At 40.4% G+C, this 24,944-nt stretch overlaps 1 protein-coding gene across 7 annotated transcripts in view; it reads left to right on the forward strand.

Annotated features, from left to right (window-relative positions):
• The window catches only part of CC2D2A (coiled-coil and C2 domain containing 2A), a 184,876-nt gene that overhangs the window by 40,725 nt on the left and 119,207 nt on the right, over nt 1–24,944 (forward strand). For all 7 annotated transcript variants that reach the window (XM_063663535.1, XM_054485970.2, XM_063663536.1 and 4 more), the window contains 7 exons: nt 4,387–4,488; nt 5,501–5,674; nt 8,961–9,123; nt 10,123–10,259; nt 10,878–11,009; nt 21,522–21,731; nt 22,694–22,800. In XM_063663535.1, the coding sequence (XP_063519605.1) occupies nt 4,387–4,488; nt 5,501–5,674; nt 8,961–9,123; nt 10,123–10,259; nt 10,878–11,009; nt 21,522–21,731; nt 22,694–22,800 (1,025 nt within the window). The remainder of the gene's footprint in view (nt 1–4,386; nt 4,489–5,500; nt 5,675–8,960; nt 9,124–10,122; nt 10,260–10,877; nt 11,010–21,521; nt 21,732–22,693; nt 22,801–24,944) is intronic.

Consider the following 24,944-nt stretch of genomic DNA (forward strand, 5'->3'; position numbering starts at 1 on the left):
GGAGAAGTTATTCGCAAATCATGCATCTTGATTAGTATCAGGACCAGTATCAAGCATACATAAAAATTTGAGGGGTCTACAAGACAATCAGATTAGGGTGTCTTTTAAGAAATTGGTTTAGATTATGGTTTAGAAGAGAGATCAGGGCTAGAGCTAATATATTTTGTAATTATGCTATAACAAAAGCAGTGAGACTTGAATTGGTCTAGCTCAAGTTAGAAGAGGGCCTAGAGCCTTCTTGGAGGATACAGCAAATTTAAGGGTAAGAAAGAATTTCTAGATGGATATGTGCACATATGATGATAGGCACTCAATATTTTATTGCTGGATTGAATTTGAATGTAATTATTACTTTAAGATTATACACATGTATTATAGTTCTTTAAAATTTAATTCAACATGCTCAATCATTTTAAGTATAATGGCCTTAAATGTATTAATATAATTGACTTTGAAACTTCTTAAGATTTTGACAAAAATTACATTATATACTTTTTTATCAAGTCCATAAATACTGTAATAAAACTATCAATTCTGCAATAAATCACATCAATGAAATTATATTATCTGAGCATATTTTCTATACCAACCCAATGGAAAGAAAAAATAATAATAATTTCCACATATTTTGCCACATGGAATTTAACCTAATTATTTTCTAGATTACTAATGTTAAGCTTTCTGCCTGGTCTTGTGTTTTATTATCATCATCTTCACAGATCTCTAAAGCCCAAGGCTTGCCTATACAGAGCCAAGTTTCTCTCTCATGGGTTGACTTCTCAGTTTGTTTTGTGTGTTTTCAAACACATCAGTCTCTCTCCTTTGCTACAGGAAGTGCAGCAGACAGGAATAGAATGGCATCATCAACAATGCATGAGAAAGTCTTAGCCCTGTTTTACAAGGGGACCTGACTTGGCAGAATCTTAAAAAGCCTTCCTGACCAAGCCCAGGAATCTGATCTTTATTCTACTGCAGTTTTTAAAAATCCTAGGCCGGGTGCCGTGGCTCACGTCTGTAATCCCGGCACTTTGGGAGGCTGAGGCGGGCAGATCACGAGGTCAGGAGTTTGAGACCAGTCTGGCCAACATAGTGAAACCCCGTCTCTACTAAAAATACAAAAAAAATTAGCCGAGTTTGGTGGTGGGTGCCTGTAATCCCAGCTACTCGGGAGGCTGAGGCAGAAGAATCTCGTGAACCCAGGAGGCGGAGGTTGTAGTGAGCCGAGATCGCACCACTGCACTCCAGTCTGGGAGACAGAACGAGACTCTGTCTCAAAAAAAAAAAAAAAAAAAAAAAAAAAAATCCTTACACTGGGTAATACTCATCTGCTTCTTTCCTCATCCTCAAAAACATTTAAAATACTGAAATTTATCAAGACAAATAATAACTTCATTTAGCATTGCATTGTGGAATGTATTGATTAGCACAGCTTCAACTTCTGTACAATTGAGCTGGTAGATAACTGTTTAACCTTAACACTACAAAATGAGAAAATGAAGGAGAACTATAGAATTCAACATAAAAGGAAACTGTATACAGTCGCTTGATATTATGATAGATTATACCCAACTGATACCCACATTTTTATTCTGGCCATTACTGGACATCTAGCTGCACCTAAGTGAAATTTGACAGCACCTCACTTTAGCTGTACCTCCAGGTTTCATTCCAGGGGTATCCCTGCCTCTCCAGAAGGCTTGCGGAGGCCCACTCATGTATTCTGACACATATGCAAGACTGGAAGCACCAGGGGCTTAACACCCTCTGGTGCAATCACCAACTATGTAGAGGCCAAGAGGACGCTTCCTTGTCACCCTCTGAAAGTTCACTGAAAATCAGCTGACAAAAGGCAGATTAATAGGAGAAAAGGCATACACATTTATTAGTGTGCAAGGAGTACAGATAATTACGTACCCTTCATCCTAGAGGAAAGAGAGATGGAGAAGTGTGGGTGATTTTAGCAAGTAGCAAATGATTTTTAGGGGAATTCAATGGGCTTGAAGAACATAACAGTGGCCTCGGACAAAGTCTGCTGCGCCCGCAGAGCAGACAATGGTTTTTGACTAAAGTCTGTCCACGTGTGTTGATGGACTTCAGTCTTTCTTCCTGCGGTATGGGTACAGTTAATGAACACTCAGGAGAGGGACCAAAGGTCACTGTTTTCTTCTTTGGCAGGTTTGGACTCAGGCAGCTAAGGGAACTTCGGAGAACAACCTCATCCTGTGCTTTAGGAGAGATAGGGAATTTGGCATCCAGGGTAGGGGAGGTCAGAGAGACCCTGAGTCTTCTTCTTCAGTTCAGCATGTCAAAGCACCATATTTTGGGCCATCTGTTTCTGAGCCCCTCCAACCACCTGGGGGACAGAAGCCATTAGACAAATATTCCCCTCTTCTGTGTCCCTGGCGGACAATTCTGAGAAGCAGTCTACATGACTCCTCAGAGGATCCCTGTGGGTTAAACTCTCTTGCCCACAGTGGTAGCCTTGTCAATCAAGTTCTCCTGCACTCACTTTCCACCTGCTTTATTCTTCCCAGTCCCCAATTCCTGTTCTTTGGTGTCACTTCTCAGAGTCAACTACAGGCACCGAAAAACCCTTGCCACAGGCTCTGGTTTCCCATGGGCAAAACTAAAATGTTTAGTCATATCATATGCGTACAAACTATAGACCAAAAAAAAGACATGTAAGAAAAAGCTAGTAATATGATAATAATAGCTACCATTAATGCACCTAACTGGTTATATTTTATGTACATTTGCTTATTTGATGCTCTACTCAAGTGGCCTAAGTTGTAAGTGGTAGAGTTAAAATTCAAAGCCAGGCAGTCAGACTTCAGAGCCCGTGGTTTCAATTGCCAAGCTCTACAGGACAGTGCCTGATATGAATCAGACAATTTGATTCCAAAAAGAGAGTTCATTTTAGGATGGAGAAAGGAAGTAGCTTTGTGTGGTCTTGAGGAACAGGTAGAACTTGGGAAGGATATATTGAAGGTCCCCAGTGAAGATGGCACACTACATTACTGTTGTTGGGTGACAGTTATTCCATGCTGTGAAATAATTCTCTGTCCATATAGTAATGATCAAGTTTCTGTCATAGGTAGAATAAGTATGTTCCTTCTTGCCATGAACACCTATATGTACTACTGGGATGGCTTAGAATTGCTCAAAATTGCTTGACATTTAGATTGTGCTTCATGAAAAAGGAGGAGTATCTGGGTTTAAAAGGGGTGGATTAGAAGTAGAGATGGGTAAGAAGTTGGAAACAGCACCTTGCAGATTAGCTTTCAGAGGCAAAAGGGAATACCCATATGATGACTGTCACACAGAGCAAGTAGAGGCAGAGGACTCAGCTTCCCAGGGTGGATAGCAGGACCAGAGGTTCAGTGAGGACAGGCCATGTACCCTGGAGGATGTGTGTTGGACTTATTTACAATCAGACATTATTAATGTTTTTCTTTATAGACTGTTTGGAAATGATCCTCTGTGAAGTGGATAATCTTAATTTATAGGATGAGATAACACTTTTTTTTTTTTTTTTTCTGAGACGGAGTCTTGCTCTATCTCCCAGGCTGGAGTGCAGTGGTACAATCTCAGCTCACTGCAACCTCTGCCTCCCAGGTTCAAGGGATTTTTCCTGCCTCAGCCTCCCCAGTAGCTGGGATTACAGGCGCCTGCCACCACACCTGGCTAAGCTTTGTATTTTTAGTAAAGGTGGGGTTTCACTATGTTTGCCAGGCTGGTCTTGAACTCCTGACCTCAGGTGATCTGCCCACCTTGGCCTCCCAAAGTGCTGGGAGTTCAAGCATGAGCCACTGCATCTGGCCAACAGTTTTCATTTTAAAGCTTATTGAGTATACAATTTTATATTTGTTTAGTCTTGAGAGAGATGAGTTGAGTAAGAAAATATCAATATCAACCTTCAAATATACAGTCATGCATCACTTAGTGATGGGGATATGTTCTGAGAAATGTGTTCTTAGGCATTTTCATCACTGTGTGAACCCATTGTGTGAATGTACCTACACAAACCTAGATGGCATAGCCAACTACACACCAAGGCTGCAAACCTGAAGAGCATGTTACTTTTCTAAATACCATAGCAATGTAACACAAAGGTAAGTATTTTTTTATGTAAACATAAAAAGGGTACAGTAAAAATACCGTATTTATAGTCTATGGGACCTCCGTCATGCATGCAGTTCTGCAGGTTGTCGCTATGGAGCGCATGACTGCATTTGAAATTTGCCTGCATTCCATGCCTTAGGAATGATAAGATGCAGCAGCAGTCAGAAGATAAGCCTTTGGGGTGGGGGGGTTAACCTTCATTTTAGAACAGCCTAAGTTTCTTGGTTTAAATGATTTATCTATCATTTTTTTCCACTCATATAGCCAGGGAAAGAGGTAGAAAGGACTCAACAAGAAGTTGATTCCCAAAGTTATTCAAGAGTCAAGTTCCGTGATTCTGCACGAAAAATCAAGCCTAAACCCCAGGTGAGAAATCTTGTCTTTTTAAATCATTTGTTTGTTTGTGTTTTTTACAAATATCCAATGAGAAATGACTACAGGCCAGGTGTGGTGGCTCACGCCTGCAATCCCAGCACTCTGGGAGGCCAAGACAGGCAGATAGATTGAGCACAGGAGTTCCAAGACCAGCCTGGACAACATGGCGAAACCCCATCTCTACAAAAAATACAAAAATTAGCCAGACATGGTGGCACACACCTGTGGTCCCAGCTACCTGGGAGGCTGAGATGGGAGGATCACTTGAGCCCATGAGGTCGAAGCTGCAGTGAGCCATGATTGTGCCACTGCATTCCAGCCTGGGTGGCAGAGTGAGAACTCATCTCTTAATTAAAAATAAATAAATGACTACATATATAACCTGACTCCTGTTGCCATGCAGTCTGTAAGAAAAAAGTATGAGAAGTGATTTCAACTTTCATACTAACTGGAGAGATCAGAATATTGCCTGACTTGAGGAAGAGGGAGTGCATGGAAAGACAGGAAATGTTGGTGATAAGACAGTTTGTTCAGCTCTGAAGTTGCCCCGGCTTTCATTATAGGAAAAAAGGAGAGTACTAACTCAAAAAGAGAAACAACAAAAAAAGGTCATTTGTTTAAAAATTCTATATTTCTCATAATACAACAAAACTATCTCAGCATTGGCCGATAAAACAATAAATCCACTGTTTGTCATTTTAATAATCTTATCTAAAGTATTTACTGCTATAAATAATATATTTATGTACTTATTGGAATGTAAATAATTTCTGGGGTTTTTTAAAGTCACTAATTAGAGTTACTATTAAAGGAGGCCTCCAACTGCCTGCGGCAGGTATTAAAGTTTATTACCAGTAATCTCACACCTTTAACTAAGACAACATGCTTCGGAGGCCTGGAATATGCCTGATCTCATTAGCATCAAGCCAGCTGTCAGTTAATTGTGCAGAGCTCATTACAGCTTATAAATGGGAAATTGCAATTGCTCCTTGCTTTTCGTTAGGTTCCACCTGGCTTCCCTTCTGCAGAAGAAGCCTATAACTTCTTTACTTTCAACTTTGATCCCGAACCAGAAGGATCAGAGGAAAAACCAAAAGCAAGACATAGAGCGGGAACTAATCAAGAGGAGGAGGAAGGAGAAGAAGAACCACCTGCACAAGGAGGAGGAAAGGAAATGGTATTTAATATCAGGATGGTAATGAGGTGTGGGTGGAGGGCTGGGAGGAAAAGGGTGATGTCCCTACAAAAAAGAAAGTGGCTGAGGAGAAACCCACCACCACCAGGAGAACGACACTCCACGTCTGAGTTGAAATCCCAAGTACTGAATTCACATGGCTCCCTGTAGCTCTGGGTTAGACCCTACAATGTGGTAGGAAGAACCTCGATTAAACCTGTTTATTTTTCTTTTGTGGAAAAAAGAATTAAATAATGTGGCTTGAGGGTTTTTCTTGCTAGACTCCACTTAATGATTAGTATTTATTCCATGTGCAAAATATGTTCCTCTGCAAGGCAAATGAAATCTCGGTCTCTCTCTTACCACAACCTTACAAAGTAAGCAGCTTTTTGTGCCCAAACACCACACCCAGGCTACAACTCAAATTCTGCAATTGTGGGTGGTATGTGTGAGATAAAAGGAGAATACACCATTTAAAAATGGGCAAAGGTATTGAATAGACATTTCTTCAAAGAAGACATGCAAATAGACAATCAGCCCATAAAAACATAATTAACACCACTCATCATAAGGGAAATGCAAATCAAACCCACAATGAGATACCCCTGCACATCCATTAGAATGGCCCTTATCAAAAAATAAGTGTCATAGAGGATATGGAGAAATTGGACTTTGGTGCATTGCTTGTAGCCATGTAAAACAGTGCAGCTGCTGTGAAAAACAGTATGGTGGTTCTTCAAAAGTTAACCACAGATTTACAATATGATCCAGCAATTCAATTCCACTCTGTGTATATATCCAAAAACACTGAAGACGAGAACTTGAACATATACTTGTGCACCAATGTTCATAGCAGCATTATTCACAAAAGCTGAAAAGTAGAAGCAACCCAAGTGTTCATCGGAAGATAAATGGATAAACATAAATATACAATGGAATATTATACAACCGCAGAAAGCATGGAAATTCTGACACATGCCACAACATAGATATACCTTGAAGACATTACACTAAGAAAAATAAGCCAGTCACAAAAGAATAAATATTGTGCAATTTCACTTATATGAGCTACATTGTATAGTCAAAATCATAGAGACAGAAAGTAGAATGGTGGTTGTCAGAGGCTAGAGGAAGGAGGGAATTTTTAATGGGTATAGAATTTCAGTCTGGGAAGATGGACGGATGGTGGTAAAGGTAGAATCACAATATGAATTTACTTAATGCCACTGAACTGTTCACTTAAAAATGGTTAAAATGGGCCGTGTGCGGTGGCCTGTAATCCCAGCTTTGGGAGGCCGAGGAGGGCGGATCACCTAAGGTCAGGGGTTTGCGACCAGCCTGGCCAACATGGTGAAACCCTGTCTCTACTAAAATTACAAAAATTAGCTGGGTGTGGTGGCAGGCACCTGTAATCCAGCTACTCAGGAGGCTGAGGCAGGAGAATTATTTGAACATGAGAGGCGGAGGTTGCAGTGAGCCGAGATTGCACTATTGCACTCCAGCCTAGATGACAGAGCAAGACTCTGTCTCAAAAAAAAAAAAAAAGGTTAAAATGGTGGACTTCATGTTATATATATTTTACCACATTAAAAATAAGGAAAACACACTAGGATATTCTAGTATTTGCATAATTGGCATACTTCTGTGCTTCACTTATAATCTCCTCCCTTGAAAAATGCCTCCCGGAAATGTACTTTTTTTACCTAGATCTACAGAAGCTTGGGAATATTTTAGCTTATTCTATAACAATCAGTCTACAAATCAGCATTCAGATCGTTCAATATTGCTTGAGTGTCCTCCTGACATGACAGCTAACTTCCCAAAAGCAAGTGATCTAGGAGATAACCCAAAAAACAAGCCACAGTTCCTTTTATGACCTAGTCTCAGGAGCCACATACTGTCACTTCTGCCATATTCTACTCCGGAGAAGCAAGTCATGAGACATAGTGCACGCTCAAACGGAAGAGAATTGGGCTTCACCTGTTGAAGATAGAAGTCTCCAATTGTGAATATCTTCTGAAATTATGGCACTTTCCTCCAAAGGTCACTTCTCCCTTCCTTTTGCCTATTCACTGCCCCAGAAGCTCTGTGTTCCTAAAACTGCTCTTTTAAATCACACACATTTGGAAGCCCCTTCCCTATAGTCCATGCTCTGCTCTGCCCAGACACTTTTAAAGTATTTTCGTCTGCAAGGTTGATTTAGTCTTTTTGAACAAAGTTTTAGATACTCTGTAGCCCCTTTCGCTAGCTCCCCTTTTCTGTCTTCTCTGCAGTTTTTCTCTGGGTGATTTTGCTCACCACAAAGCAGAGATGGGGCAGGAGAAGGAAGATTACACACTGCCATCTGGTGATCTTTCTCTTTTCACTTGTTTGATGTTTTGGCATTCTCTGTCTTCAAGTTAAGTTAAAAGCATGGTTTCTACATAGATTCCCCTTTTCCTTCTTATTCTTTTGTGTACTTGGGGAGGCAATCTTAAGAGGCAGGTAGCTAGACTGCCATCATTGTCTTTAGCTACCTGAAAGTCTCCACAGGATTTTAAAAGATGTTGCTCATAAATGGACACTAGGTTTAAATTTTTAAAAGAAGGAGAAGGAGAAAGAAAAAGAAGAGGAAGGAGGAGAAGACGTTTGGAAAATATCCAAACAAAATCAATATATGTCAGCTAACATTTGTGATTATAGCCTTTTTGCTTTGAATTTTTAAGTGCATCATTTAATTTTATCCCCACAAAGTGTTTAGAGGTAAACTCTATTACTATAACTATCTTATAAGTGAGGAAACTGAGGATCAGAGGGTTAAATAAGCTGTTTCAAGTTCCTCAGGCAGTATAGGGTGAAGCTGGGATTTAAACCCAGGCAGTCTGAACAGGGTGTGTGGACTCTGCACCTATACACTTGGTGCCTTTTCCCTTGGTTTAGTGCCAAGTGGAAGGTTAAACTGCTACATAAATTATAAGCCCAATTCTTTACATAAATGGCAAAAAGTAAGCAGTCTCATAGGAGGCCAGATTTGTTGGGATTTTGATTATTTTGCTTATCACTTCTCTTCTGAAACAGCCATCTCTGATTTTGACATCTTCCAGGTGTGCAGAATACTGTAAAACAATTTTTTTTAAAACCCACTTGTTAAATACAAAAGGTTATATAGTTCTATGCTTTCATTTTTTTAAAAAAAGGAAAAGATAAAGTTGTAGGAAATGTTAAGTTTCATGAGTTTGGTATTGTGAATTATTTTTCTAACTAAGAATCTTAGCATGATTTTTTCTTGTTACTTTTTAACATTATGCAGGATGAGGAAGAACTGCTTAATGGTGATGATGCCGAGGACTTTCTATTGGGCTTAGATCACATGGCTGACGATTTTGTATCAGTGAGACCTGCAGATTATGAAAGCATCCATGATCGGTTGCAGATGGAAAGAGAAATGCTCTTCATACCCAGTAGGCAGACAGGTACTTGCTCTTTTTATTTTCTTGTTCAGCTTAGACATCGTCACTTACCTTATCATGAAATATGGCTAGTGTATAAGGATGCCTCATCTCCAGCACTGATTCCAGTTTCTAATCTAACAATCAAGAAATATTTTCAAACAAACAAAAAAAACACAACATGGAAAAATATCCATTCAACAAACACTTATTGATAGACTAATGGAAGATATACCAGAGTACTGTGGGAACCCTTTATCAAATCAATGATCAGTTACAGGGGCTTAGAGTTTATGAGAACAGCCTTTCTTTCGTCTTAAGTTTATCCCCACCCTTCCCTAAGTCACCATCCCCTGTGTATTTTCTTACTACTCTATGGCATGATCTTGTAGAGACCTTTGCTTCCTGTTGCTGCCTGTCACTCCCACTATGACTCAAGCTCCAAGGCAGCAGGGGCCTGGCCTGGATTCCCAGAGTCTCATCTGTGCCTGGCACAAGGAGGCTGTCAGTAAAGATGTGTTCTATGAATGAATAAAGCCATGAATGAATAAATGAGGTAATGATCACGTTCACTCAAATAAACTTGTTCATTTACAAAGCACATCCTCATACTTTACCTCATTTAATTCTCCCAGAAGCCCAGTTAAGTAGATTATTATCTCTTTTGTACAGGAGGAGAGAGTTCAAAGAAGTGCCTGACCCTAATTCACCCAGCTGAAGAGTAATAGAGCTAAAACTTGTCCCTCATCCTATGATTTGAATACTACCTTCTTCTCAGTATGCCACACTGATGAGTTACATATTAAATTATTTAGGCATTTTCTTTAAATACCTGATTCTACAACATACTGCTACAAGTGAGCACATTCATCTTTTCCTTGGTTCTACTTTTAAAAATTAATTTGGAAAATTTGCATTTTCTAAGAACATAAATGAAATCTCTGGTGATTAATTCACCAAACTGCAGTTTGAGATATTTAGATTGGCCCTAATGTTTATTTTATTTATTTATAAACGATCTAGTCCCTACATATAAAAAGCTTCCTGAGAATGTACAGCCCAGGTTCCTGGAAGATGAAGGCCTTTACACCGGGGTAAGACCAGAGGTGGCACGCACCAATCAGAACATCATGGAGAACAGATTGCTGATGCAGGACCCCGTAAGTGTGTACCCTCTGCTCTCAAGTGTAGCCTGGGCACACTAGACATAGCTCTTATTTTCCCAACAGGGCAGTCATTGCATCCACTGTACTCATTTCCTCTTGAGGTTAGCCACAGAAAGTGGTTCATTTTTTTTTTTTAACTTTCTCTCTCAGTACATTTATTGATCCTCAAATAACATAACTTCTCAACTGCTCAAAACCCATCTTTGCTAGCTAGATCTGGGCTTTTCCTGCTAAACCAGATCCTGGCAACCTTTTCCTACTTGACAGAATTTTTAAATTATCCGTAGGTAGAATAGTCTCACTTTTGAGTTTTTATTCTGTGTTTTTTTTTCTTAAATGTTTAATTAATAGAAGATAAATTTTTCTTAAGCATTCATTTAAGCTCTTTAAAATACTTTTTAGGAAGCCAAGGTGTATATTTTAAATCAATTGTGAGAGGTGTTAGTGAAGACTTGATTTCTAATGGAAACAGACTTTTACAGTTCTGTTGGGGGAGGAAGTACATGAACTATGTATGTTGATACAGAATTTTCAAGAAACGTTGTTTGTGTTGTGAACCATTTTCTGTTCGATTAGAAGAAAATGTTGCCATTCCCTCTGCTTCATCTACAGGAAAGAAGATGGTTTGGAGATGACGGCAGGATCCTAGCTCTGCCAAACCCCATCAAGCCATTTCCTTCAAGGCCGCCAGTACTAACACAGGAGCAGAGCAGTAAGGCAGAGCTTGAAACACTGTATAAAAAGGTAGACACTCCCCTTTCTCCACTTTTATTAAATGAAATTGAAAGTGCTTTGCTTTTTGAATAGCTTGGCGTGCTATGTTTATAACATTCTACTTTAATTTTTTAAATAATTCGCTATCTTACACATAAAGAACAAACATCAGGCATATTATGTAAGAGTAAGTCTAATTATACTCAATGCATCCCTTCTTAAACAAGGAGTGAGTTTCCTAGCTAGGAATGACTGAGTCTGCATCTTTTTTTACACATCCAGGTTAGCTATACTTATTTTTCTTCTTTTGCCCTCTCTTTTCTCTTGTCATCTCACATTTGCCGCAGGACCACTTCCCATTTGTTGTCTCTTTATTATATAACCAGAGAGTTTCTATCCTTGCAAATCCTTTATATTGTATTTTCCTAAGTCTGGTAACAAGCTGCCTGATTCCAGCCCTTGCTCTACCATTCACTGGGTGAACTTGGCCGTTAGTCTCTCATGCCTCAATGTCTTCATCTGTAAGGTAAACACAATAGCAGTGTCTGCCTCCGAGGCTTGCTCTGTAAATTGAATGAGGTAATCCACTTAAGTGCCTAAAACACAGCTTTAGTAACTGCTGGCTATCATTACAGTTGCCTGCCCTCATATTTAATTACATTGCTCTTGCTTTCCTGGGTGTATTAATCTGTTATCACGCTGCTGATAAAGACATACCCAAGACTGGGCAATTTACAAAAGAAAGAGGTTTAATGGACTTACAGTTCTACATGGCTGGCGAGACCTCACAATCATGGCAAAAGGCAAGGAGGAGCAAGTCACGTCTTACGTGGATGGCGGCAGGCAAAAAGAGAGCTTGTGCAGGGAAACTCCCATTTATAAAACCATCAGATCTTGTGAAACTCATTCACTATCATGAGAACAGTGCAGGAGAGACCCGCCCCCATAACTCAATCACCTCCCACCCAGTCCCTCCCATGAAACCTGGGAATTGTGGGAGTTACAATTCAAGATGAGATTTGGGTAGGAACACAGCCAAACCATATCATTTCACCCCGGCCCCTCCCAAATCTGTCCTCGCATTTCAAAACCAATCATTGCCTTCCCAACAAGTCCCCCAAAGTCTTAACTCATTTCAGCATCAACTGGAAAGTCCACAGTCTAACATCTCATCTGAGACAAAGCAAGTCCCTTCTGCCTATGAGTCTATAAAATCAAAAGCAAGTTAGTTACTTCCTAGATACAATGGAGGTACAGGTATTGGGTAAACATCTCTCGCATTTGGGTCACACTGATGCAAGAGGTAGGTTCATGGTCTTGGGCAGCTTCGCCCCTGTGGCTTTGCAGGATACAGCCTCCCTCCTGGCTGCTTTCATGAGCTGGTGTTGAGTGTCTGCAGCTCATGGCAGTTGAGTGTTTCCAGGTACACAGTGCAAGCTGTCAGTGGGTATACCATTCTGGGGTCTGGAGGACAGTGGCCCTCTTCTCATAGCTCCACTAAGCAGTACCCCAGTAGGAACTCTGTGTGAGAGCTCCAACCGCACATTTCCCTTGCACACTGCCCTAGCAGAGGTTCTCCATGAGAGCCCTCCCCCTGCAGCAAATTTCTGCCTGGGCATCCAGGCATTTCCATACATCCTCTGAAATCTAGGCAGAGGTTCTCAAACCTCAGTTCTTGACTTCTGTGTACTCGCAGGCTCAACACCATGTGGAAGCTGCCAAGGCTTGGGCTTGCACCCTCTAAAGCCATGGCCCAAGTTGTACCTTGGCTTCTTTTAGTCATGGCTGGAGTAGCTGGGACACAGGGCACCAATTCCTAGACTGCACACAGCATGGAGACCCTAGGCCTGGCCTAAGAAAACATTTTTTTCCTCCTAGGCCTTCAGGCCTGTGATGGGAGGGGATGCTGTGAAGACCTCTGACATGCCCTGGAGACATTTTCCCCATTGTTTTGGTGATAAACATTTGGCTCCATGTTACTTATGCAAATTTCTACAGCCGGTTTGAATTTCTCCTCAGAAAATGGGATTTTCTTTTCTATTACATTGTAAGGCTGCAAATTTTCTGAACTTTTATACTCCCCTTATAAAACTGAATGCCTTTAACAGCACCCAAGTCACCTCTTGAATGCTTTGCTGCTTAGAAATTTCTTCTGCCAGATACCCTAAATCATCTCTCTCTCAAGTTCAAAGTTCCACAAATCTCTAGGGCAGAGGCAAAATGACACCAGTCTCTTTGCTAAAATATAACAAGTCACATTTGCTCCAGTTCCCAACAAGTTCCTCATCTCCATCTGAGACCACCTCAGCCTGGATTTCATTGTCCATATTATTATCAGCATTTTGGTCAAAGCCATTCAACAAGTCTCTAGGGAGTTCCAAACTTTCCCACATTTTCCTGTCTTCTTCTGAGCCCTCCAAACTGTTCCAGCCTCTGCCTGTTACCAGTTCCAAAGTTGCTTCCACATTTTTGGGTATCTTTTCAGTAGTACCCCACTTCTGGTACCAATTTATTGTATTAGTCCATTTTCGTGCTGCTGATAAAGACATACCTGAGCCTGGGCAATTTACAAAAGAAAGAGGTTTAATGGACTTACAGTTCCACATGGCTGGGGAGGCCTCACAATCATGGTGGAAGACAAGGAGGAGCAAGTCACATCTAACATTGATGGCAGCAGGCAAAAAGAGAGCTTGTGCAGGGAAACCCCATTTTTAAAACAATCAGATCTCATAAGATTCATTCACCATCACAAGAACAGCACAGGAAAGACCCACGCCCATAATTCAATCACCTCCCACCTGGTTCCTCTCATGACATGAGGGAATTGTGGGAGTTACAATTCAAGATGAGTTTTGGGTGGGGACACAGCCAAACCATATCACTGGGACTGCCTCCTTCAGAAACCTGTGTAATTTTAAATTTGTAACATTCAGCACTGATCACATGAAACAGAATGGGGTGGGTATAACAATCACCATTTTTGTCTATAAAGAGGAATGATGAACAGAGAAAACACAGGCCCAGGCAGCCTGACTCTGAGTACAGTCCTGCTGTCCTACTAACTAATTAGCTTGCAGCTTTGGGCAAGTTCCTTTACCTCTCTGGATATTTTTCCTTAATTGAAAAATAGGAATAATAATCATTTTCTCTTCCTCATAGCGTCATGATGAGTACTGAGGTGATATATGAGTATGACCTTTTTAAAAATTATAAATTTCTATAAAATATTATTACTGACAAGTATCAGTGGATGGCTACTTTGTACAGAAATGTAATCCTGGAGGCAGATTTACAAAACAAGGGTAAAGATAAGTTCCAGCCCATGAGGAATTTATCGTCTATTTGGTTATAGGACAAAAATACATGATATAATTAGTGATCAAAACAATATCAACTTATGCATTTATTGAATAATCCATCAATCTGTATCATCATCCATCCATCCATTCCATTAAACACAGATATGATGAACACTGAATTGTGGGTTAAAGTTAGAAAACAGAAGAGTAATTAATATGGAGGGTAGGGCATGAGGGATCCAATGGATCTCATCTGTCTCCTTTTGAAATTCTAAACTAACTTGGAAATACACTGGAGTCAGAGAGGGATCCAGATATCCCTTGCACTAAAGGTAAAACCAGATGGCAGAATGCCACTTGAACCCAAGACCAGATGGTTTCCTATTCCATTTGTCACAAATTATGTTCCCCATCTAGACATAAGCTAATACACCACCTGGTGTATTTACCAGGTGGAATGCCAAGCAGACCATGCAGGCCAGTGAACAACCTCTCCTTGGAGACAGCTAAGACAGGACAGCTAGGGGCCAGTGCTTAGCTTTGCAGGTAACCTGGACTAAGGATCTTGGGCTCCAGCTGACTCTCCAGTCAGACATGTCCTTCCTTCTCTCTTGGGAAGTAGCCAGTAGGACTGGAAGGGTGGGTAGAGAAGGACAGAGGGTTTCCTTTCAATACTTTTGAGAAGCAAAATCTTCCTATCATAGAAGCAGAAATAGGAAAGTCAAGAGAGTTCTACTGACAGGGGCTTGTCATAAAGCATCACAGAGCAAAGGAAGTTAGAGAAGGAAGAAGTCCAAAGGGGCTGACATCTTCCAAGGGCATTTATTGGAGGGCTATGTTTTGAACACAACAAAACATGAAGAATGTCTTAGACTGCACAAGAAAGAAGAAAAGGGGATTAAGTTAAATGGAAGAGAGATTATATCTATCTGTTATTCCATAACAGGTCACCTACTAAGTTAATTGTTGAATTGTATACCTCAGTCTTTTTTAAAAATGTAATTATTGTAACCTTCCAATTATCCAAAACACAGTGCTTTTCTTTCACAAACACAGTGCTGTTTCACAAAACACAGTGCTTTTCCAGTATTCCATGAAATAGGCTTGCCTTTAAGAAAAAAAAAAATAAATGCCTACAGCCTCTATTTTCAGTCTTACTTCCAAACAGACTTTCCACCTAGGAGTTTCTGGCATGATACAAGAGCAAGGAAATAGGTCGGCAGGCAAAGATTGTTTTGCTCATGTAATGTTAATCCATTTTCTTTCTCTTCTCTGGCTATGCTGAAAGTGACTTAGGGACCAGAACCGGATTACAGTCTTCTTCTTAACTTGCACTTAGCAGTGTGCCTGGCACATAGAAATACCTCAATAAAAGCGCAAATTGAATGTCATTAAAATGACTTTGCTGCGTGTATTGAAAGAAATTCCTTCTTTTCTATGCCTATCTCTGACTCAGCTGTCTATCCTGCAAAATACTAGCTTTCCTTAGGTTCTGGTTTAGTCCTGGCATCCACATAATGGAAAACCAAGTCAGAGTGCCAAATCAAAAGTTGGCAATTACAGCTAGGAGCAGGGGCTCACACCTGTAATCCCAAAGCTTTGTGAGGCTAACGTGGGAGGTTTGCTTGAGACCGTGAATTTGAGAACAGCCTGGAAAACATAGTGAGACCCCCTACCTCTACAAAAAATAAAAAGGTAACCAGACATGGTGGCACATGCCTGTGGTCCCAGCTACTCAGGAGGCTGAGGCAGGAGGATCACTTGAGCCCAGGAGCGCAAGGTTGTAGTGAGCTATTATCACACCACTGCACTCCAGCTTGGTTGACAGAGTGAGACCTTGTCTCTAAAAAATACATGCATACATGCATACATACATACATCTAAGGAAAAATGTTAAGAAAACAAAAGTTGGGATTTCCTTGGGCCCTTAACAGAGCCTTGATGAATTTATGCCTCAGAGCGCTTGGGTCTGATGCTAACTTCACCCAGCAGGATCAACCAACACGGATCACCCGTTTGAGTCAAGCCCAGTTGTTCTTTGGTTAGAAATAGTACGCTATTGACTCAAATGATGGATCATGCGCCCTCCTATTAGAGAATTTAAGAGTTTTATTTAGAAGGGAGTTGGTATTCAGCCCTGCCTTTTTGAATGTTTTTGAATGTTTTTTTTAAACATTTTGAATGTTTTTTTTTAAAAAGTAGTTTTTTCCCCCTCTGTAATTATGAGGTATAGCCTAGCCCTTCCTCATACTATCCCTATGAGGTATAATTATAACAAGCTCCATCTGCTTACGACAAACAGATCTAAAATCACTCATTGCGTACTCCTCAGTCAGCCACATAGCCCTTGTCGTAGCAGCTATTCTCATCCAAAAGTGAAATATTCTGTTCCTAATATTGTCTCAATATTAGGATGTTCTTAAATTGAGATGAGACAATTAAAGACAGAAAAATGCGAAAAAGAATTAGCTGTCATGCAAAGAAAAACTGTTAAACATCCAATAAGAAAGTATACAATTTAATACATCTTAAGAAGTAATTAGTGCAAAAGTAAAAAAATTAAAATGCTAGATAGGACATTGCAGGTAAAATATAAACAGTATAAAATGCAGTTTGCCTAATCATGATAGCAAAGTAAGGTTAAAGTTGTTGAAAAGCAGGCCTGGCACAGTGGCTCACGCCTGTAATCCCAGCACTTTGGGAGGCCTAGGTGGGCAGATCACCTGAGATCAGGAATTCAAGACCAGCCTGGCCAACATGGTGAAACCTGTCTCTACTAATAATACAAAAATTAGGTGGGGGTGTGGGTGGGTGTAATCTCAGCTACTCAGGAGCCTGAGGCAGGAGATTGCTTGAACCTAGGAGGCGAAGGTTGCAGTGAGCAGAGAACATGCCATTGCACTTTAACCTGTGTGAGAAGAGCAAAACTCCATCTCAAAAACAAAAAAAAAGTTGTTGAAAAGCAGTACAAACATCCCTCTTCCTTCTCTCCTCCCTTTGTCCTTCCTTCCTTCCTTCCTTCCTTTATTACTTCCATCCTTAACTAAAAAATACTTAACTAAAAGTCTATATATTCTTAGCTGTGCTAAATTCTGGGAATACAGAGGGAGCAATCTTAGCTTGGCCATAGAGAGACTTTGTGCCTTGGCTGGAAAGACAGAAATGGAAGCAGGTGTTAAAGGCCCTGCAATGTGCAGAAGCCTCCCTTTTTCAGAACTGCATACCCATTGGAGGACTGTCATGATTCCAAGCTCCCGCAGAAGTACCACTAGATAAAAGTGTCACATTCCCATCATTGTTCTCACCAGTTTTTCACCAAAGCATTGTTAATCTGCTGCGTTCTAAGCACTTCACTACACAGGACTCTCTTGGTTGCATATGACAGAAACCCATCGCAAACTAGCTTAAGCAAAGAGGGAACTTAGTGGCTCAAAAAACTGGAAAGGATCTGGGAATAAATCATAAAATGAAGGAGAACCTTTAGGAAACAAGGTCTCAGGGGCTAGGACCAGGGATTTGATGCCAGCAGGCCTCTCTTCCACCCCTCTTTTCTCTGGTTCTTCTTGAATACTGGTGGGCCTCATTCTCTGCAATTGCAGGCACGACAGAATTCTCTACATATAAGGGGATGTGTCCTTTGATAGTCTAAGCTTAACAACTCCAGAAGAAAAGAATCATATTTTTCCCCACAGTTCACATTATTAATACCAAAAAATAAACTCTAGTCAGTGGCAAGTGGATCATTATCCACTAACCTCATGTCCAAGAAACATGGCATGTTTCCAGAAGATGGAAATGAGAAAGCTTCCCAGGGAAGACCAGAATAATAATTCTAGAATCTACTGCAGTCTCTGAGGTGGACCCAGACTTTGTTGCTATTATTTTCTCAGGGCAAATGTAGAAACTTGTATTTTAAACTTACTAATGATTATTAATTTTCTGTACATTTTTGTTTGTTTGTTTTGAGACAGAGCCTCGCTTTGTTGCCCAGGCTGGAGTACAGTGGTGTAATCTCGGCTCACTGCAAACTCCACCTCCTGGGTTCAAGCAATTCTCTGCCTCAGCCTCCCGAGTAGCTGGGATTATAGGCACCCGCCACCAAACCTGGCTAACTTTTGTATTTTTAGTAGAGACGGGATTTCACCATCTTGGCCAGGCTGGTCTTGAACTCCTGACCTCGTGATCCGCCCGCCTTGGCCTCCCAAAGGGCTGGGATTACAGGCATGAGCCACTGCACTCGGCCTTCTGTACAATTTTTAATTTAATTTAATTTAATTTTTTATTTTTTGAGATGGAGTCTCGCTCTGCCGCCCAGGCTGGAGTGCAGTGGTGCAATCTTGGCTAATTGCAAGCTCTGCCTCCCGGGTTCATGCCATTCTCCTGCCTCAGCCTCCCAAGTAGCTGGGACTACAGGTGCCCACCACCACGCTTGGCTAATTTTTTTGTATTTTTAGTAGAGACGGGGTTTCACCGTGTTAGCCAGGATGGTCTCGATCTCCTGACCTCGTGATCCACCCGCCTTGGCCTCCCAAAGTGCTGGGATTACAGGCGTGAGCCACCGTGCCCGGCTTTAATTTTTTTTTCTCCTTTGGTATGCATCTCTGCACATGGTGAGAACATCAATAGATAATCCATACTCACCACCTCTTAGCATTTCAGTTTTCAGTTGAAGACTAAAAAATCAAATCAATTTTAAAGTTAAAATATACTCTAAATATCCCTCCTTGGGAGTAATTGTTGCTATTGTGTTTATGATAGTTGTCAATAAATAAGAAAGGAAAACAGATGCAACAAAAAGAAAGACGAGGAACTAGGTGTCTTTCTCCCTAATAGGAAAAGAGTTGGGGTCTTTTGATCCAGTTAGCCCAATGACTACTAAGTGTCCTGAAACACTTTTACACTTGCTTGAGCTGAGCCTAAGGCAGAGACCACTAGCAGGTTTTGGAACTTAGGCTAATGCAGACTTGTGGAAGGCGATGCAAAGTAAAGGCGACCTAAGTTACATTACAAGTAAATAGAACCACTCTACCCATGTTATTTACTCATACCAAGAAGCGTACAAGATGGAACCTGAGAGCCACACCCTGAGTGATCTCATAACTCTGGAACCCCATAAGTAAGAGGCAAGGCAAAGCAAGAATGAGCAGCTGCAAAGCAATTAGAGAGGAATTTTCCATTATGTCTGTGGTTTGAAGTCTAGTTGTACGTGTATTTGTGAGGTGGAAATTTTTAATTAATCCAGGTAATCTGGGTTATAAAACACAGAGTGGTCACATGGAAATTAAAACCTTCTAATACTAATGTGGTTTATAATTGAATACTTTTACCTGAAAGAAAGAGAAAAAAAGAAAGGCCCTCCATTGTTGCAGTCTGAAGTGTAGGGATATTAATGACCAGATCTGATCTCTGAAAGGCCACCCACTGAAAGACCAGTGGAAGCTGATCCATGTCCCAGTGGTTTTTCCTCCTATAAATCCAAGTGAAGATTCTTGAAAGAAACTGTTGCTACTGTGTTCATAATAGTTCTCGATATATAAGAAAGGGAACAGATACAACAAAGAGAAAAGGAACTAAAGGTCTTTCTCTCTAATAGTATGGGAGTTGTGGTCTTTTGGGCAGTCTAGCCCAGTGGCTGCAAGGAGTCCTGGAAGCTTTTTATACTTGGTTGGGCTAAGCAAAAAGCAGAGACCACCAGCAATTATTGGAATGTGGGCTAATGCAGATTTGGGAAATACAGCATATTCCAGAAAGTACTGCAATATAGTCAATTCATCCTGATTTGAGCCTAAAATATTTGTAAACACATTCCAGTTTTACAAGGGCATTTTTAAAATAAAACAATCTGTTCAAATCTTATAATCATAGGACTCTAATGCTGGAATCCCCTCTTCCGGGCTGGGCTTCCTACCTCCCTCTGCACATCCCAGACTTCATGCTTTTAGATCCTAGGGCTGTCTTCCCTTCTAAATTGATTGCTGCTTGAAGACAGGCTGTATCACACTGTAGACATCCATTAATCTTTGTTGAGTAAATGAGATGATGCATATGAAATGCCTGTATGATACCTAGTGATCTACAAAATGCTAATTTAATCTTTTTCCTTAGCCTCCTATTTCTACATATGAAAAATTAGAGGCCCAGAGATGTATAGTGACTTGCCCAAGGTCTCAGAGCAAGTTCAAGGTAGAGCCAGGCCTAGAATCCAAGTCTCCTAGCCCAGATCTAGCATCTTTACATAATACCATGCAAAAGAATTAAATGAAGAGTTTGCTGAACATGTTACCCATAATTTAAGGAGAATAAAAGCTTCCTTTCTGATTAGAATTTTTACACTTTTCCTTTAGGCTCATGATTTGTAAATAATTCACTTATGCCACATTATCATACATTATGATTTTCTAGATAAATAGCTCATCTCTGCAAAAAGGAAGGATCAAGTGATGTCTCAACCACCATATCCCTACTGTAGTCAGTCTTTATAATGAGAAAAAATAAAGGCACAAAATCAAAGATGTCTCCTCTCCACCCTTGAGCTCCCACCCACAGTAGCTGTAGTAATCAAAGTAAATATCTTGAAGATTTTATGGAAGAAAAGCAAAGAGATGTATCTGATACATTATATACCAAACAATCCAAGAAATTCCTATTGGAGACTTCTGTTTCTGTTTTCTACACACTTGGCTCAGCTGCACAGCTCCCACTCTTATTTTGCAAACCAACATCCCTCCTCCCCATGAAGACTGAGTGCCAGCATGATGCTCAGTTAGGTAAATGTCCCTTGCTGCTATCTACAAAATGAAGCCTTCTCCACATGTTTTAAAATGTAAATACATGGGGTATGTCCGGGATCCAAATAATGATCAGTTTGAACTAGAATCTATGCTCCTCCCATTAAAAGAATTTCAAGGTCACCAGCTACAAAACCCAAGATTCCAAGAAATAAGGTAGTCTGCATGAAAAAGATTAGAACTACGACTTGGGCAAGTAATGAAACCTAAAAGACTTAGGAAATCAAGATTGAAAATGGCTTCTTTTCTACCTCCCAGTCTTTCATTTTGCTGTTCAAATATTCAAAAAAAAGCTGGCCTCTAAAACCTGGAAATAAGTAATCAAGCATTTTTCACCTGACTAGTCCAGGATAGGAGGTATTTTGCATCTGACTGTTTTCCCATTGTGGATTAGAGAATCATTATCCAGTAAGTGCTTTAACTGTGTTCTGTCTACACTCTGCTTTCCTTGGCAGGCAGTAAAATACGTTCACAGTAGTCAGCATGTGATCAGATCTGGAGACCCTCCTGGAAATTTCCAGCTGGACATTGATATTTCAGGGTTAATCTTCACTCATCATCCCTGTTTTAGCCGAGAGCATGTTTTGGCAGCCAAGCTGGCCCAGTTATACGACCAGTACCTTGCAAGACACCAGAGAAACAAGGCGAAATTTCTTACTGATAAGGTACATGTGATTTCTTCCATAATGATTGTCAATGGAGTTGGTTCTTCCAATGAGCCCAAACAATGAAAATTTCTAACAGCAAAGTGTTCATGCCCCTCTTTCACATGTTTCCTCTGTCTAGGATGTGTGATACATTATCCAGCTAGAGACAAACGGAAAGATAGAGTTGGTATACATGTGATGTGTACAGATTTCTCGGCACACACTCGCCCTAAACAGAAGGCTTTTTGTAAACAGTACAGCACCCACCAGAAGTGGGTGTTAGGTGGAAGATATGTGGCTATTACTCGCTTACGTGATCTCAGAACCTGAGAAAATTGGTGGCTTGAGAATATCTGTCCTTAGAAACATTCTCATCTTGATATTTATTACCCCATAGTGTAGCACTTAAACACAAGTCAGTGTTTCAACTGATGCTCAAAGGAATGGCTAAGCATTTGGATTTATTCCCAATGTGACACTATCCCATGGGATTTTTGTGGGTAATTTTGACTATAGGCAATTTTGGTCTCATGCCCTGACTTTAAAACCTTACTGCCCAAAGAAGAGATAACTTCACAATAGCTCGTTTTATGAGTCTGTAATTTTATAGTTTCTTTATATCACAAGAATACCATCATATGTCCCGGACCCAGACAAACCTGCTTTTAGCTTTGGAAGAAAACTTCATTCTAAGATATACACATAAAAGTAATATTTTCATGAGCAGCTTGATTACCTGGGCCATGGAACAAGGATGGACATACACTATGCTTTACTAATCCAGTTTCTTCAAGAACAGATGAAACAGTTCTCCATCATAATTCATTTATGTGAAAGTCTGGAGACAGCTGGATGCTTGAACATCCATTCCATTCACAGACTGCTGGCACCATTTTGCCCAGGAGAAGTGGGTGAGTCCAGTTGCATTGCAGTAGGGAATAGAGTTTGTAACCCAAAACTTGTATCCATATCTTTTTAAGCTCCAAGCTTTAAGAAATGCTGTTCAGACTGGCCTTTATCCAGAAAAACCTCATCAGTCTCTCGACACCATCCAAAAAACCATCAATGAGTATAAATCTGAAATTCGGTGAGTAAAGTTTGTTAAGTGTAACTACTTTTTTTCCCCTGTTAGATGTGCTCTTGTTAGAGTTTATTTTTCCAGATACTTTTTCTGAATGCAATGAATACATGTGAAATTATGCCATAAAAAACAATCAAATACATCTATCATATTAACACAGTATTTGAAGTCCATTAATGTGAATGAGGATGTAGGGAAATGGTCACTCTGCAGGTGTGAGGGAGAACTGCTACAGCTACCGCTTCCGAGAGCAGCTTGGCCCCAACTCATAAAATGTTGAAGAGGCTCATCAGTTTGCACCCAGCAATTCTGATTCAGATACAAGATGTTCTTTAAGGAGCTATGTGTGCATATGTACATGGGGACATGTGCAAAGATATGCACGGCATCATTCAAAAGTAAGACAGACTGGACACGGTGGCTCATGCCTGTAATCCCAGCACTTTGGGATGCCAAGATGAGGATAGTTTGAAGCCAGGAGTTTGAGACTAGCCTGTACAAAAAATTTAAAAAATTAGCTGAGTATAGTAGTATGTGCATGTAGTCCCAACTACTCGGAAGGCTGAGGAAGGAGGATCACTTGAGCCCAAGAGTTTGAGGCTGCAGTAAGCTAGGATTGCACCATTGCACTCCAGCCTGGGTAACGGAGTGAGACCTTGACTCAAAAAAAAGAAAAAAGGAAGCCACTAGAAATAACCCAGTAGCAGAGTAAACCCATCTTGGTATAGGCTTACAGTGAATTTCTATACCACAGTTAAAATGACTGACTCATATCTGCAGGTATCAACATGGATAAGGAATCATATCGTGTATACCATTCTGCAACTTGCTTCTTTATATACAATGCATCTTAGACATTTTCCTGTCACAGTGCATGTAGATTTATATCATGGTTTAAAGGCTGGCATTATGTAGATTTATTGTAGTTGGTATAATTCTCAACTGATACGCATTTGCATTTCTATTTTTTATTATTTAAATTCTACTGTAATTAAAATTCCTAAATATTATATTTGTGTTCCTGTATGAGTACTTCCACAGAACAAATCCTTAGAACAGGAAATAATAAATCGAGGCATTTCTTTTCTTTTTTTTTTTTTTTTTAAGGGTATATCTCTCCATTTATTTATTTAGGTCTTTTTTTTTATTTTTTTATTTTATTTTTTTAAATTTTATTATTATTATACTTTAAGTTTTAGGGTACATGTGCACAACGTGCAGGTTTGTTACATACGCATTTCTTTTTTATTTATTTTTTTTTTTGAGACGGAGTCTCACTCTGTCGCCCAGGCTGGAGTGCAGTGGTGCGATCTCGGCTCACTGCAAGCTCCGCCTCCCAGGTTCACGCCATTCTCCTGCTTCAGCCTCCAGAGTAGCTGGGACTACAGGTGCCCGCTACTACGCCGGGCTAATTTTTTGTATTTTTAGTAGAGACGGAGTTTCACCGTGTTAGCCAGGATGGTCTAGATCTCCTGACCTCGTGATCCCCCCGCCTTGGCCTCCCAAAGTGCTGGGATTACAGGCGTGAGCCACCGCGCCCGGCCAGAGGCATTTCAATGTATACTTTTCTTTTTACCATTTAGCTATGAGTTGGAAATTCTTCCAGCAAAGTAGAAATTAGTGAAGTTTGTAACCTATAATTGCAAAAATATGGAGTATATTTTTAAATAAAAGTTATTTTTTATATTAAAAGGAAAACATATTGCAGTCTCCTTGTGAGAATAATTTTTGTTTTGGCATACATTAAGAAAAAAGTGACAAAAAGCTATTCTGAAAGCAATTATGATTTTATATGGAACTGTCTTTATTGGTCACTATTTGAAAAACATCAGAACTGCATGTGAGATCTAGAGACAATGCCCAGCAGAGTCATGGACAGCAGATCCATTACAATAATTCTGTGCCCCTGGAGATGAAAGTCTTTGAGATTTAGCATTTCTGACCCAGTAAAAGAGATTTCCATCCCTTGCTGACTTTTCAATAGGTGGTAAAACAATTTCTAAGCAGATGATCTATTGCTGGATGTTTCATCACATGGATCCATTTCCTCAAGCCCCCTGGGATCTGATCAGCCACCCCGAGAACTCCCCACCTCAAGCATCTGCTGAGCCCTCCACTGGTGCAGTTAACCTGGGCCAGCACCATAAAGC

This window comes from Pongo pygmaeus, chromosome 3 (assembly GCF_028885625.2).
Source record: "Pongo pygmaeus isolate AG05252 chromosome 3, NHGRI_mPonPyg2-v2.0_pri, whole genome shotgun sequence".
Taxonomy (NCBI): domain Eukaryota; kingdom Metazoa; phylum Chordata; class Mammalia; order Primates; family Hominidae; genus Pongo; species Pongo pygmaeus.